Below are 16634 nucleotides of genomic sequence, written 5' to 3'. Positions count from 1 at the left end.
ATACACACTGAGAAGTGCAGGTACTCTCCTTTTCAAATCAGAAAGAGCAGGGACTCAGTAACTGTGAGTACCCGCCCATTTAAAGCAGTTGAAAAAGATATACTGGGTAAACATGGGACACTGTAAAAATATGTTCTACAACAAAGAACAGTTGTTTCTGTGTGTGTAAAAAACAGGTTGTGTAAGAGAGTAGAAATATGTGTGTAGGTGTATGTGAGAGAAATCGTGGAACAGTGAGGGGTGCATTATTTTGGGGATTTTGTATGTGCGTTGAGAGAGATTATGTGAGACTGTATGGCTCGAGAGGGGTGTAAGTGAAAGAGAGATTGTGTGTGATTGTGTGAGAGGTATTGTGGCGTGATAAAGAGAGACTGCACAGTTGTTGCCCTGAATCGTTTCCACATTCATGAAAATAGGGTCAAATGTGGCTACTTATACCGTGTCTCATAAACTCATTATAACACTAATGAAAGGGCATGTGGGGAACTGGGCAATGGGATGGCAAAATACCTTTTCCCCCAGAACGGCAATAAACACTTGAGTCGGAGTGTTTTTGGAGACACTTGTGCTGACCCATTAATGCTTCCGATGAGATTTGGCTGTACTTTAACATGAATTCGTTAATGAAAACCAACTCAAGTATACAAATACTTATTTTTAGGCGTTGTGTTACAAGATACCATGGATAAAGCAGGAAGGGTAAAGAGGTTACCAGAAATTAAGAACCCGTATTAAGTGTGGCTCTTTGGGCATAGAAAGAAAAGGAAAATTCTTCTGGGCAAGTACGCTCTCTGTGGTCACACAGTGTATTGCAGAGGGTTACATACAGGCTCACATATATTAATGGACCACCTCTGCACAGGCCCTTAGGCAGTTTTAAATGAAGCCATTGAGAGGCTCAGGAATGCATGCTTTCAGGGACAGTGCTCAACTGCGTTAAATGAGATGGAATTACAAATCTTTGTGCTCATTTTCACTGCGGCCACACATACCTACACCAGATTTGAAGGGGAACAATACAGCCAGTATGAATACAAAATGTCATAGATTTCAATAAGAATAGAGCATTACAAAAATATTTTATGTGAGGCGCCCCTCCGTGAAGGGGTGTATTTGCAGCTTCTAAACTGTAACAAAGTGCCATTTTCGGCTACCAGCTGGTTGTACCCTAAAACTGCTGCCTTACATTGCCAGATGAACTCCATGGCCGTTTTAGCATTTTACAGGGATCCCTAAAGTATAGTGAGAGATAGAGTAACCCTTACCATGTACAGTGTTACTCAGATAACTTCAAATTGTTCGGTTACTGGTACCCTAAGCATCCAAATGGTAATCAAATTGATTGTAAACTTTTCTAAGCAAAGTCAAGAGCTGGTAAAGCTCTCCACAAGTACCGCTCCCACTGAAAAAGCTGTCCCATAAATTCCAAAATGATTCTATACTGCCCTACATTTTCTCGTGTTGTGGGGCTTGCAATGTCGCAAGTGATAGCTTATTCATAAAACATTATCTTACTGGTGATTTTTTTATTTCAGCCACAGCATAATTCCCTTGAGATATCCATTTGGTTGCGTCTGTTAGAGCAAGACCAGTTCCTTGGAGGTTGATGCGAAAACGCCCCTAGAAGAAAATAAATAGGGTTTTAATACCTGCTTTGGACAAATTATGTGGTTAAAATTCTCCAGTTGAAAGAAATTATAAAAAATAGAACGAATATTTTAAGAAATAACATTTGGTAGATAGCTTAGATGGCAAGGAGCAAGCCTATTAAATCACTGTAACCTTTCAGATGTGTTGATTAAGCCCTGCCTGCTCGAAATCATCCCAAAACCAACAATCATTGGCATAGCCAATAAGTCTTGCTTTTGGGACCTTATAAGTATTTAGTTATGCAGCACAATATCCTTGGTGCAACAACATTAACTGTTGCATGGTTAAACACTTATAAGGCCCCAAAGGCGAGATCTATTGGCTATGCCAATGCTTTTTTTTTTTTTTTTTAAAGGACAAGCAGTGCTATCAGGCTCCGGCTGCCACTTAGAGGTAGATATAGAGAGCTGTGTAGAGAGAGAGAGAGAGAGAGAGAGGTGTGGAGAGAGAGAGAGGTGTGTAGAGAGAGAGAGAGAGAGAGAGAGAGAGAGAGAGAGAGAGAGAGAGAGGTGTGTAGAGAGAGGCAGGTAGAGAGAGGTGGGTAGAGAGAGGTGGGTAGAGAGAGGGGTTTGAGAGAGGGGTTTGAGAGAGGGGGAGAGAGAGAGGGGTTTGAGAGAGGGGGAGAGAGAGAGGGGGAGAGAGAGAGAGGGGGAGAGAGAGAGAGGGGTGTAGAGAGAGGGGTGTAGAGAGAGGGGTGTAGAGAGAGGGGTGTAGAGAGAGGGGTGTAGAGAGAGGGGTGTAGAGAGAGGGGTGTAGAGAGAGGGGTGTAGAGAGATAGAGAGGTAGAGAGAGAAGTAGAGAGGGAGGTAGAGAGAGGGAGGTAGAGAGAGAGAGGTAGAGAGAGAGAGAGGTAGAGAGGTAGGTCCCGAAATTGTGTTCTGAAAGTAAGAAAAAATTGGTTTTGATAATACATTGTGAGCATGTAGTCTCACTATAGCCGCTATGGATAAGGCGCATACCAGACATTATGTCAGTCCCCAGAAGTCACCAAGGCATTTCAACTCGCTTTCTCAAGACACTCCTAATGGGATGGAAACTAACCGCTACCAGTTCCCCCTTGTTATACTGCCCGTAGGGGAGGGGCATAGAAATCCATTGCCCCGGCAGAAGAAGAAGCCAAATAATTATCTTGGCGCACATGTCACATCATTATTAAGTCCATAAGTAGTTATCCATGTTTAAGTGAAAGACTAATAAGGAGAAATGGGCAGCCGTGAATTCTGAACATTCTGTCCATAGAAAGTAATATATGCAGCACGCGTTTATGGCAAACAATGAAGGCGCGCTACAACCCTCATGTCGCGTCATTATAAAACGCAAAATTAGTTTGCCACGTTTGGATGAAACCTGATAAGGAGGAATGGGCTGCCGTATAAACTAGACATTCCATACATAGATAAAAGTCTATGCAGCAGGCAATATGGCAGACGGTGATGGTACGCTGCAGCGCATGAAATATATCACAAGCATAGAAGGAATGGGTTGCTGTATAAACGAGACGTTCCATACATAGATAAAAGTCTATGCAGAACGCTATATGGCAGACGGTGATGGTAAGCTGCAGCGCATGAAATATATCACAAGCCTTGGCCGCGCGGCCATGAAAGTGATCGCGATCACACCAGATGGTGCCGGGAGCAGCAGCAACCAGCGGGAGGAGCGGGACGCGCAATGTGGTGGGGGAGGGGAAGGAGCGTTGAAGTGCGCGCTTGGGAGAGCAAGCGAGAGGAAAGCCAGATGGCGCCTGATCGAGCGATGTGAGGAATGCACGCTACTGTGCGCGTAACCGCACGCTCTAGGCCAGCAAAAGCTTGTGGTCGGATTTCTAAAGCCCACTCACTAAATGTCTCGCCAGACCAGCGCATGCGCTGGCTCAGGCGAGACCTAAAAAGGGGCAAAATGAGATATAGATGTGCTGGATAGACATCCACTTGCTGCATTCCAAAGCATTAGGGCGAAAGACATTTAATGGAATGGGCCTCTTAAGAGGAGATACATTTGACAGTCATTAGGAGGGATAAGAGTGTTGTAGTGGAAATAGGTGATTGAGCGGAAATTATACTTCAACTGTCTAAGCCAAGAAGACAGCAACCCTGTAGCATCCAAATAGACAAGCATGGTGGGATTCCTGGATGGGGAGAGAGGAGTAAACCATACGCTAGCACATCATGTGTGTTAGAAATGGGGTATCTAGTTGACAGTGGTTTGCACCCTGTCCAAGTAGGGACCTACACTCTATTCAGGGTAAGGGAGTCACATAGCTAAAATAATCCCTGCTCACCCCCGTGGTAGCTTGGCACGAGCAGTCCGGGTTATCTCAGAGGCAATGTGTAAAGCATTAGTACATACACACAGCAAAACAGTGAAAACACTACAAAAGTAGTCCACACCAGTTTAGAAAAGTAGCCAATATTTATTTGAATAAAACAAGGCCAAACAACAAAAATCCAACATATGCAAGTCAAAATATCACTTTTAAAAGATTAAGCAAGTTTAGTCAATAGAAATCAATGGATGCATTTATTTAAGCACGAGGTACTTCAGATGCATCAAAAATCAAAGATGGTGCAAGGCGCAGGGGAGGTGAAGCGCCGGAAAAGCAAAGCGATGCATTGGTTCCTTACTACACAGAGGAGGTGATGCGTTGGTTCTTTACTGCTGGGTAGGGGGGAAATGCATCGGTTCCTTGCTGGCAAGGGAGGTGATGTGTCGGTTCCTTACTGGCAGGGAAGGTGATGCGTTGGTTTCCGAACACGCGGCCTTTGTTCCTTACTGTGACACCTGCCGATGAAGAGTCAGTGTCGAGGGACGATGCATCGAAAATCCAAACACGCTGCTTAGATGTGAAAGCGGCGATGCAGGCGCCACGTAGATTTCACAGCCATGAGGCAGGTGCTGCTTCGAATCTTTAGCCGTGAGCAGGTGCTGTGTTAGAGTGGGTGCCACGGACATTGGTGACACGGTGCTGGGAACTCACACTGCGGCGATTTTTCTGACGTGCTGCAACAGTGAGCTGGGGCCTGCGGTGAAAGCTGTGGTTGATGCTTCCAGTGGGAACCAGGCAGTGGCTATGTGTTTATCTTCATAGAGAAAACAGATGCTGGGAGTCAATGCATGGATTTTCTCCATAACATCACCAGGTTACACTTCCAAGGGCCCAGGAACTGGCTATGGCAGCATGTGGAAAGTCAGGACTCTCAGCAGGAGAGCCTAAGTACTGGTAGGTGAAGTCTTTGATGGCCCTGAGACTTCTTAACAGGAGGCAAGTACGCACATGCCCTTGGATAACCTTGGAATAAGGATTTAGAAAGCAAAGTCCAGTCCTTTCACTCCCAGGATAGAAGCAGCATGCAACAGGACAGCACAACAAAGCAGCAGGCAAAGTAGCATTCCCTCCTACAGCATCTAGCTCTCCTTCCTGGCAGAATGTCGATAGTCCAGAAGTGTTCTGATTTTGGGGTGTCAGAGGACCAATACTTATACCCCTGTCTGCTTTTAAAGTAGGCAAACTTCAAAGCAAAGCATTTGTAGTGCACAAGACCCTGACTCTCCCTCACCTGGCTCCAGACACACTATAGGGAGGTGGAGACGGCTTTGTTTGAGGATAGATACAACCCTATTCAGGTGTCAGGGACAACTCCTTCCACCACTCAAGCTAAGGAAGGCCCATCAGCCTGATGATGGGCCATCAGGATATACAAGGCACACCTCAGCGCCCTTTGTCTGACTGTCTAGAGTGAAAGCATGAGAGCCCAACTGACAGCCAACTCAGATGTGTATTCTACAGCAAGGCAGAGGCACAGAATGATTAAGCAAGAAAATGACCAGTTTCTGAAAGTGGTGTTTTCAAACACGCAATTTAAAAACCAACTTCACCGAAAGATGTATTTTTAAATTGTGAGTTCAGAGACCCAAAACTCCAAATCTCTACCTGCTCCCAATGGGAAATTACATTTAAAAGATATTACAAGACATTCCCCTATGGGAGAGATCGTTCTTGCAATAGTGAAAAATGAAATTGGCAGTATTTCACTATTAGGACATGTAAAACAAACCACTACATGTCCTACCTTGTAAATACACTGCACTATGCCCATGGGGCTGCCTTGGGTCTATTGCAGGTGTGACTTACATGTATTAAAAGGGAGGGCTTGGGCCTCACTTGCCAGGTCGAAATGGCAGTTTAAAACTGCACACACAGACAATTCAGTGGCAGGTGTGAGACATGTTTGCAGGGCTACTCATGTGGGTGGCACTATCAGTGCTGCTGGCCCACTAGTAGCACTGGGTTTACAGGCCCTGGGCACACCTGGTCACTTTACTAGGGACTTACTAGTAAATCAAATATGCCAATTATGTATAAACAAATCACCACACAATTAAAAACAGGCGGTCTGAAGCAAAAAGACTGGGGAAATCACAGCAGGTCTAACAATGGGTCATTATGACAAGAAAATAAATATTTATGAGCAAACGGAGTAACTTGGCAGTTTATCGAGTTAGAATGACTTAGAATATGCTGTGGTTAACCAAAAAAATATACGAAAAACATTGCTCAACTTGCATACTGGCTCCGTAACTTCCACACACACATATATGATAAACTAATATTCTTCACACACTCATAACAAGCAAACTGGACTACGGAAATGCCCTCTACGCTGGAATCAACAAATACCTGCCGCAAACTCAAGACCATCCAGAACATCGTGGCCAGAGTCATCCTCTGCATCCCATGACATGAACCCATCACCCAACACCTGCTAGACCTCCACTAGCTCCCTGTTGAAAAGAGAGTAACTTTCAAGCTACTACCCACGCCTACAAATCCCTTCCCAACACTGGACCCAAATAACTCAACAAAGAAGTCTTCATCCATGTACCCAGGAGAAACCTCCACTCCGCCGACCTTGCCCTCACAGATACCCTGCGCATCCGCAGAACCAGAGCGGGTTGCAGAGCCTTCTCCTACATCGCGGCTAAGGCCTGGAACAAGCTCCCTATCAACCTCAGGCGCTCCCCTACCCTGCACACCTTCAGGAAGAGCCTCAAGACCTGGCTCTTCAGCTGACCTGGAGCTGCACCCCCCAGCACCTTGAGACCCTAACGGGTGAGTAGTGCACTTCACAATTCCCTGATTTATTGATTGATCGATTGATTGATTCTTCATGTAAGACAGACATGTTGAATTGAAATCAATCATTTATCAAGTACAAAACGTTAAAGATGTTAAAAAAATTTAAAGACCTAGTTTCAGAGGAAGCCAATTCAATTACACTTACTAAATAAAGTTTGGGTGGAAAATGTATCAGTCAGTTGGTACATGTATCCACATGGTTTTATAGCCATGAAAAAGACTGAACCCCAGTACTATACAGCTCTATGTGGAAAGACAGGAAAAGGGGTACAGTGGGCTTTTTTTGTCACTTGTCCTATTCCACCCATTGGTCAACTAGAGCATTAGTGGAAATGTCTCTGTCTGTCACCAGGCAGGTCGCTCCCCCCATCCGCCACGCAGCCCCCTGTGGGTTGAATCTCCGTTACCGCTTTTGCCGCTTGACTGCTCGCTCCCTTTTTTATTCTGTACCCCTGCGCTTGGCTTCTGTGCCACTTTGTTTTTTCATTCTGTGCCCCTGTGTTTTGCTTTCTGTACCCCTGTGCTCTGTTGTCCCTCTCCTGCCGTTTTTCCCCTGGGTTTCCCCCGCCGCTGAGCCCCTGCGGCCCTGCCCACTTCACTCCGATTGGCCGCCCCGCTCCCACCTCCCAGCTGCTCCTCCCTCCCTCTGCCCTCATATGGAGGCCGCGAAGCAGGCCCGCGAAGCAGGCGCGCGTAGCGGGCGCGCCGCTGGCGAGCCAAAGGCGCGCCTAAGGCAAGCCCGTCTGCGCCCGTCCACGCCTGGCCCGCACCCAGAACCCCTGGACCCTGCACCCCCCGCAATGCCAGACTGCACTACGACACAAGCACCCTCCACGCACTCAACACCAGACGAGACCACCCCTGCTACCGGGCCACCCCGAAACGCACCCAGGGGCCTTTCACCTGCCGGAACTGCAGATTCACCAGCATCCAACCCTCCAGACCACCAGCCAGAGAACCCAACCACCTCCGCTGCATCCTCCTCAACACCCGCTCCGCTCGCAAGCATGCCATCGAACTCTAGGACCTCCTAGACTCCACCGCCCCGACGTCGCCTTCCTGACGGAGACCTGGCTGAACGCCACCTCAGCACCAGACATCGCCATAGCCATCCCACAGGGCTACAAGATCTCCCGCAGAGACCGCACCAACGGAGTGGGAGGAGGAATCGCCATCATCCACAAAGACTCCATCAAAATCTCAACGAACACCGATGACACCCTCACCACCGCCGAGCACATGCACTTCCAGATCCACACCGACCCCAACACCCTCAGAGGAACTCTCATCTACAGACCTCCCTGACGCCGCCCACAGTTCAGTGACACCATCGCCGACCTCGTCAGCACCCACGCCCTCGCCTCCACGGACTACATCCTCCTCGGGGACCTGAACTTCCACCTCGAGAACAACAACGACGCCAACTCCACCGCCCTGATCGACAACCTCACCAACCTCGGACTCAAACAGCTCGTAACGACACCTACTCATGCCGCTGGACACACGCTCGACCCCATCTTCTCCGCAAGCCCCCACGTCTCCTTCAACCACACCACCGAACCACACTGGACCGACCACAGATGCGTCCACTTCACCTTCAGAAAACCCACCACACACCACCGCACCCAACAGCTACCACGCCGCTGCTGGGGCAAGGTCACCGAGGACCAACTGACTACCGCCCTCGCCCTGAGACCACCCACCGACCCCACCGACCCAGACACCGCCGCGACCAACCTCACACAGTGGATCAACGACTGCGCCAACACCCTCGCCCCTCTCAAGACCTCTACAACCAACCACACCAACAAGAAAGCCGCCTGGTTCACCGAGGACCTCCGGATCTCCAAGCACACCTGTCGGAAGCTGGAGAAGAAATGGCTCCACGACCGAACACCAGACAACCACACAGCCCTCAAGAGCGCCACCCGCAGACACCACCAACTCATCAGGACCGCCAAGAAGACCGCCTTCAAGGACCGCCTAGACAACAACGCACACAACACCAAAGAGCTCTTCAGCATCGTGAAAGAACTCTCCAACCCCAGCTCCAACACCAACGACATCCCGCCATCTCAAGACCTGTGCGACTCCCTGGCCACCTTCTTCCACTGCAAGATCACTGACATCCACGACAGCTTCAACTCCGACCCCCCCGCACCCACCACCGAGTCCACCACCCCTGCGACTACCACTCGCACCAGTCGCCTGACCGTCTGGTCCAGCGTCAGCGATGAAGACACCATCAAAACCATGAACTCCATCCACTCCGGATCCCCATCGGACCCCTGCCCTCACCACGTCTTCAACAAAGCCAGCGCAACCATCGTGCCCCAACTCCGGAAAACAATCAACTGTTCCTTCGAGACAGAAACCTTCCCAGAAAGCTGGAAGCACGCCGAGATCAACGCCCTTCTGAAGAAGCCCAAGGCGGACCCCAAGGACCTCAAGAACTTCCGGCCCATCTCCCTGCTCCCTTTCCCGGCAAAAGTGACCGAGAAGATTGTCAACAAACAGCTGACCCGCTACCTCGAAGTTAACAACATCCTGTACCCTTCCCAAACGGTTTTTGCAGCAACCACAGCACCGAGACCGCCCTCATCGCCGCCACTGACGACATCCGGACCCTGATGGACAAAGGAGAAACAGCCGCCCTCATCCTCCTGGACCTATCAGCAGCCTTTGACAGGGTCTGCCACCGCACCCTATCAGCACGCCTCCATGACGCCGGTATCCAAGAGAAGGCCCTGGCCTGGACCACATCCTTCCTCTCCGGCAGAACCCAGAGCGTCCGCCTCCCACCCTTCCGCTCCAAAACCACCGAGATCATCTGCGGCGTCCCACAGGGATCCTCCCTCAGCCTGACGCTGTTCAATATCTACATGGCCCCCCTCGCCCACGTCAACACAACCTCAACATCATCTCCTACGCCGACGACACCCAGCTGACCAGGCAAGTCAACGCCGTCTCCGCGTCCTGTTTCAACACCCTCCGTATGCTCTGCAGGATCTTCAAATGGATCCCCCTCGACACGAGAAAAACCGTTACCCAGGCCCTCATCACCAACAGACTCGACTTCGGGAACGCCCTCTACTCAGGAACTACAAACAAGCTCCTGAGACGACTCCAACGCATCCAGAACACCTCGACGTCCCCCGCCGCAGCCACATGACACTCCACCTGAGAGGACTGCACTGGCTCCCCGTCAACAAAAGGATCACCTTCAAGCTCCTGATCCACGCACACAAAGCACTGCACAACACCAGACCCACCTACCTCAACAACCGACTCAGCTTCCACACCCCCACCCGAAGCCTCCGCTCAGCCAACCTCGCCCTCGCCACAGTCCCCCGCATCCGAAAAACCACAGCCGGCGGCAGATCCTTCTCCTACCTCGCCACCAAGACCTGGAACACTCTCCCCACCATCCTACGACAGACCCAGGACCTGCTGGCCTTCAGAAGACTCCTCAAGACCTGGCTCTTCGACCAGTAGCACCCCCCCCCCCCCCCCAGCGCCTTGAGACCCTCTCGGGTATGTAGCGCGCTTTACAAATACAGTGATTGATTTATTGATTGATTGAAGGAGGGGCACATAGTGTGCACCCCTACGCAAGAAGCCCCGATTTGGCCTGCTCTTTAGGGGTGGATATAGTCCCGCTAATCTCCCATATGAAAACAGCCCTTGCCGTTCCAGCCATAACCCAAGATTAGGCCACCAAAGGACTAAAGAAATCCTGTGTCGTGAACGCATTCTCTATGCTGGGTTTGCAATTCCTAACCAGCATTAGTGTTTGTCAGATTCAGGAGTGATGCTTCATGTGCAAGTGGATACCCCAATCCAAATGAGGCCTCAGATATTGGCATTTATGTGTTGGGATGTTCCCACTCGCTGAAGACTCCTCCCATCACTGCAAAATCCCCTTGCACAAAGGGGCTCCACGCTTTATCCTTCCATTGTACAAGAAGGAAGGAAGAGGAAAGGAAAGGAGGAGGGAAGGGAAGGGAAGGGAATGGGAGGGAGGGAGGGAAGGAAGGAAGGAAGGATGTATCCATAAATTAATTCCAAGAAATTCTACTCTGAAAGTTAAAGGAACATGCAATTAGAATTTAAATTCATTATTAATGTAGAATGCAAACTTCACCAGCAGAGCAGATTACATAGATCGACTATGGGTTGGTGTGTTTATCTGTGCACAAAAAGCGAGACTTGAAAATGAAGATGGGAATAAACAAAATGAGTCTGAGACTGAGCATTGAAGGAGGAGGTAAGGGGGGTGATGTTGAATCAAATATTGATGGAATAAAGATAATTGAGTTATCGCGGGGTGAGAATGGGTTAGCCATTAAAATGGCCTTTTGTGTTTGGTATTATCTAGTAGCGAGTGCTTCCAAAATGAGAATATACATGGCTGTAATATATCTCATAGTGATTCTATTAACTCAGAGCAACTTTCTTGAAGAATTGTGTTCTAATATGATTAAGATATATTGTTCATACTGTCTATAATACTGCTGAAAAAATTGATTGTTTGTATTTACCAGTAATTTCCCAGTTGATAAGTAGGGCTCCCAGTTTTGAGGTATTTTTTTTTTTGCATTTCCTTCTGCATGTATACACATTTATTTATTTTTTGCTCATTCTGTCTGTATTTGGTTTGGTTTTTGAGAAACATTAAGCTGCAACTAATATATTTCCGCATTCATTTAAATAATAAATGTAAAATTATACTTGAATGCCTAACGGGTTTTAGTGCATTAGTACACATATATGATACATCAATGCACTCAAATGAAACCATGTGCATTGTACACACGCCTACACATCTGTACCTGCTTAAGCTTCATTAGGAAAACTTATCCATTATGCATATCCGCTAGTCGTTAATCAGCACTGCTGCACACCTGGCAGCCATGATTGATGGTATTGAGAGTTACTCAAAAAAGACCTATTTAGCATTTTTAGCCATACATACAATATGTACAACATGAAAATATACGGCGTTCTCTCGGTAAGAATCCGTAAAAAACAGTAAAAACGTGAAACTGGGTGCTTTTATATAAATTGTATAGATGCTGCACGGCCAACAGTCAAGGGGCTGGAATTTTCAACCTCAGCTCAGAGTGTGATTCTTAAGCAGAAAATTCTGGATTTGTGTGTAGGTTAATGTGAACTTTCTATTAAACAATTGCACTTGTAAATACTACTGTCAATCTATGATTGTAATCCTTATGTTCTAATTGCCCATTCATAGTAGAAGTGTTCGCAATGGAGGCAAATATCTTATATTCTACTAACTTCAATTATATTTTTGATTCCACTGGCATGAAACAGGAATGCTGAAGTACTAAGGAAGTACTCTACAGCAATCAAAAGTGATTGTCAGAACTCAATATCTAAAACCGCTGCGTCTCATTCCAACACTCACTATTGCATTAATAACATCAAAATATCAAACGAGGCGGTGTCAACATATTCTACTTTACAGTGGACATTAAATGAATGATGCTACCACGTTTTTCAAAATTAAAACAATTCAAATAAATTATAGATAATCTTAAAAAACAAAAGTTTAGGACGAGGCAGACCACGAAACTAGACACTCATTCTCAATCAGTCACAAGCAGAACACAACCCAGTCTACCTAAACTGAAAACCAATTAGAAGCAATAAATATTTTCCTGCAGTCAAGCCAATCACAAGCAAGGAACACGTTAATGTCTAAATCAGAAGCCAATCAAAAGCGTTGAACATTTTCCCACCTAACCTACATAACATACATCACCACTAGAAGTGAATCTGCCCACCAACCAGACTACAGCGCAGTACAAGACAGGTCATATAACCGGATGCAACACATCCAGCCAGTGTAAAAAACGGTGCAAAAACATTTTCCCATATAAGCCAGAAAACAAGCTAAAAGGAACAAAGGCGGCTCCTTAGCAAAGGCGGGGGAGCGTCGCCCCACTCCTCTCTGAGCAGTGCTAAAGGTCAAATAAAATGATAACACAACGTTACTATCATTTTATTTTTAGTACGGAGTCAGGTTAGGGCGGGGGATGGGCTTGGCTGTCATCAGAGGGAGGAGGAGTGGTTGGTGCACCATAAGTGCGCATGACGGTCTGGCCGGCCATCTGAGCAGCAAACCAGGCCAATCAGACCAATCACGAGGCTGCTGTCATGCCGGTGACAGCAGCACCGTGATTGGCTTAGGGAGTCTGGGAGCCTGGGTGCTTCCGGGAGCCAGGACCAGAGGGAGGATGGAGGAGAGGTAGCAGCAGGTAAGTTGTCTTTTCTTTTTTTTTTCTAACACTGGAGGGTCTTGCTGACATCCCCGAGTTTAGCCCATTGGAGGCGAAAGTCTTTATGGGCGATCTTGCAACTAAAAAGATTTTGCGGATCTATCAGTCCCTGGTCACCCACAGTGCGCCCACTCTAGACAAACTGCGGAGGGTGTGGGAGGAGGATGTGGGCTCGCTGGAGGAGGAGGATTGGAGGGAGGCCCTGGACGCCCCTCGGGGAGCAGCCATTGCGATGTGCCTCCGCCTTTTCCAATTCAAATACCTACACCGGGTATACTATACTCGGGTGCGACTGTATCGGGCGGGCCTGGATGCCTCCCCGGAATGCCTCAGGTGTGGTAGGGTGGAGGGCACATTCCTACATACGGTCTGGCATTGTTCGTCGCTTGATCGCTTTTGGAGGGGGGTCTTCTCTTGTTTGTCTGAGGTCCTGGGATGGTTGCTCCCGCGTACACCACAGCTCGCACTGTTACATGTCATGGATGGCATCGGGGGCAATATCTACAAATGGCATCTTATGCTGCTGGGCCTTACATTGGCAAAACGTGACATTGCCAGGAGGTGGAAGGATGAGCGGGCTCCCTCGGTGGCCGCTTGGTAAAATGGCCTAGACTTCTGTATGGGGCTGGAACAGCCCATCTTTGTGGCCCGGGGCTGTCCGCGCAAGCATTATAAAATTTGGAAGCAGTGGGCGGAATATCGGGGCCTGTGTCTGGAGCCCCCAGCGGTGACGGAAGATATCCTAGTGGGATTAGGGCAGGGCTAGAGTGGTTGGGTCTGCGATCTGGGGGGGGTGGGGCCACTGGTGGTGTGGGGGCGCTTCGAGTGAGATGGTCCTCTACTAGAGCGAGTAGGCCGTCATTCTTATTCCTCTCATTGGGCCTTAGGCGTGGGCGGGTGAGCGGTTCTCAGTGGGAAGAGCGCAACTTGAGGGGGGGATTTGGGGGGGGAGATCCGAGATTATACTTCAGATCAAAGAATGTGTTTTTCTTCTGTTTTTTTGTTTTTTTCTTAAAAATGAAAATGTCCTTTGCGGTCTTATTACTGTGTAACTTGATGCTGCAGTGGCCTCTGGGATACAGAGCCCTTTGTATATTGTGCAAATGACAAATAAAAATCTGTTGTTTAAAAAAAAAAAAAAAATTCACTTCACATTCCTGCAGAAAAAAGGTTGATTTTTTGGATATTTCTATAAAGGAGAAAGAGTGGAAATTGGAGGTGGAATTGAACACAAAACCAATGGATAGAAATACGCTGCTCTGTTACTCCGGCTTCCACCCTAAATCTCAAAAGGGTAATATTCCCTTTTTCTAATTCCTCCGTCTTCGGAGGAATTGCACGGATTTACAATAAACATGCAGAAGTTTTCAAATCTAAGCTAATGGATAGAGGGTATTCCAGAAAACTAGTCTACCACTCTCTGAAAGGGGCCACGTTTTATAACAGAGATTCTATGTTGAATACCACCAAGAACAAAAAGAAGATGACTAGGATAGTGTTTGTAAGCCAGTTCTCTGAAGTGAGCAATAAGATAAAGAATGTCATCAATAGACACTGAATGATGAGGAAGAAATCCACCTAGAGAAACCCCTTTTCGCATTCAAGATGAATGGTAACTTAAGGAACAAATTGGTGCATACCTACAAAGATGAGAAAGTGCAGAGGACTTTAGATAATAGTATCGCAAAGGGAAATACTAAGTGTGGCAATTGTAATATCTGCGCAAAGTGTGGAGTAGCCAGGGAAAGAACATATAATGGAATACGCATACTGGCACACACGTTAAGCAATTGCTGGAGTAACAATGTTATTTATTTACTCAGATGCCCATGCAGTTTAGGATATGTGGGGGAAACTAGTAGAGAACTGAGGGTGAGATTGCAGGATTGCATAACCAGCAGACTGGAGTACGGTAATGCCGTCTACCCGGGATCAGCAAATCTCTGCTCCACAAGCTCCAGACCATACAGAACACCGCAGCCAGACTCGTCCTCGGCATCCCTCGACAGGAACACATCATCCAACACCTGCAAGACCTCCACTGGCTCCCCGTTGAGTAGAGCGTAACCTTCATGATACTCACCCACGCCTACAAATGCCTCCACAACACCGGACCCTAATATCTCAATAAAAGAATCTCCTTCCAAGTACCCAAGAGAAACCTCCGAATCGCCGACCTCGCCCTCACCGCATCCCAATGCATCCTCGGAGCCAGAACGGGTGGAAGAGCCTTCTCCTACATCGCGGCAAAGACCTGGAACAAGCTTCCAATCAACATCAGATGCGCCCCCACTCTGCACATCTTCAGGAAGACCCTTAAGACCTGGCTCTTCGACTGACCGGAGATGCATCTCCCTCAGCGCCTTGAGACCCTTACAGGTGAGTAGTGTGCTTCACAATTACCTGATTGATTGATTGATTGATTGATTGATTGCAAGAGCATAAATCGGCCATTAAAACACTGAAACCCAATGCTCCCTTGGTTGGCCATTTTCCGAAAGTTGGACACAAGGAATCACACTTTGAGTAGTTCATTTTAGAGAAAGTTACTATTGGCAGAAGAGGAGGGAACCTCAGCAATAAAAGGAGGGCCAGAGAACTATGGTATATTTCCAAGTTTTATACAATTAGAAAGGGATTAAACCTGAGGGAAGAATGGGACAGGTTGATTACTCAAGTTGTCTCCATTGGTTCCAATAGGTTTATGGTATCCTGAAATGTGATAGATTTTGATTTGTATTTAAAAAAAAGTTTGAAAAGACCAGTAGGGTTCTGATTAAATTAATCTGTTATCATCTCAGGATTACCCACAACTGAAGTACAGCATGTAATATTCGTGAGAATGTAATCTTGCTCTGGATTTACTAAAGAGGGCATAGAAATTTAAGGACTATCATAGATACTATGGAATCTTTGAACCATGTATGGTATGCATAAAGTTCCCTTTACTATTCTGACGAAGCCGGGGGAACTCCTTTGTTAAAAATGATGGGGCAAATAGGCCCAATAGATGGTCTATTTAGGGGTGACATTACCGCTTTGATACACCCAACGGCATTCTATTTGGAAATGCGGATCGCTCCTGAGTGACAACATTCTGTTGCAATTACTATTCTCGGATGTATTCGTTTTTGTTGTTTTTATATGTTGTGTGGTATATATATTTTTAGTGGGAGATATTTAACAATTTCCTGAAGAAGGTGGTTTGGATCTACATAAATGAACCAAAACGCATCAATGCAGCTTTCTGACACTAAATCGACTTATACTTTGATGGAAATAAGGAAACTCTATACACTATGGTGTACTCTTATCAATGATTTGTTTCACGATTAGTGTACTTTTAATTACAATTATGAATGTCTAATGTACTCTTCCTTTTAGTAAAATCGTTTTTTTTAAACTCATCGTAATTAGGTCATTGACCAATGCAGTAAATGTTTTTGTGATTTAAAACAACATATAATTTCATTTTGTTAAATGAGATTAGTAATTAAGGGCCCCATGCATCAACCTAAAAACCGGTCGCAAACAGGCAGATTCGC

At 47.0% G+C, this 16634-nt stretch overlaps 1 protein-coding gene across 1 annotated transcript in view; it reads right to left on the bottom strand.

The window, feature by feature from the left end:
- The window catches only part of ADAMTS9 (ADAM metallopeptidase with thrombospondin type 1 motif 9), an 876266-nt gene that overhangs the window by 25657 nt on the left and 833975 nt on the right, over nucleotides 1–16634 (bottom strand). Inside the window, exon 38 of the mRNA XM_085624697.1 lies at nucleotides 1516–1620. Coding sequence (XP_085480823.1) covers nucleotides 1516–1620 — 105 coding nt within the window. The remainder of the gene's footprint in view (nucleotides 1–1515; nucleotides 1621–16634) is intronic.

The sequence above is a fragment of the Triturus cristatus genome, chromosome 9 (assembly GCF_964204655.1).
Source record: "Triturus cristatus chromosome 9, aTriCri1.1, whole genome shotgun sequence".
Taxonomy (NCBI): domain Eukaryota; kingdom Metazoa; phylum Chordata; class Amphibia; order Caudata; family Salamandridae; genus Triturus; species Triturus cristatus.
This window is presented reverse-complemented; position numbering and strand designations above follow the sequence as displayed.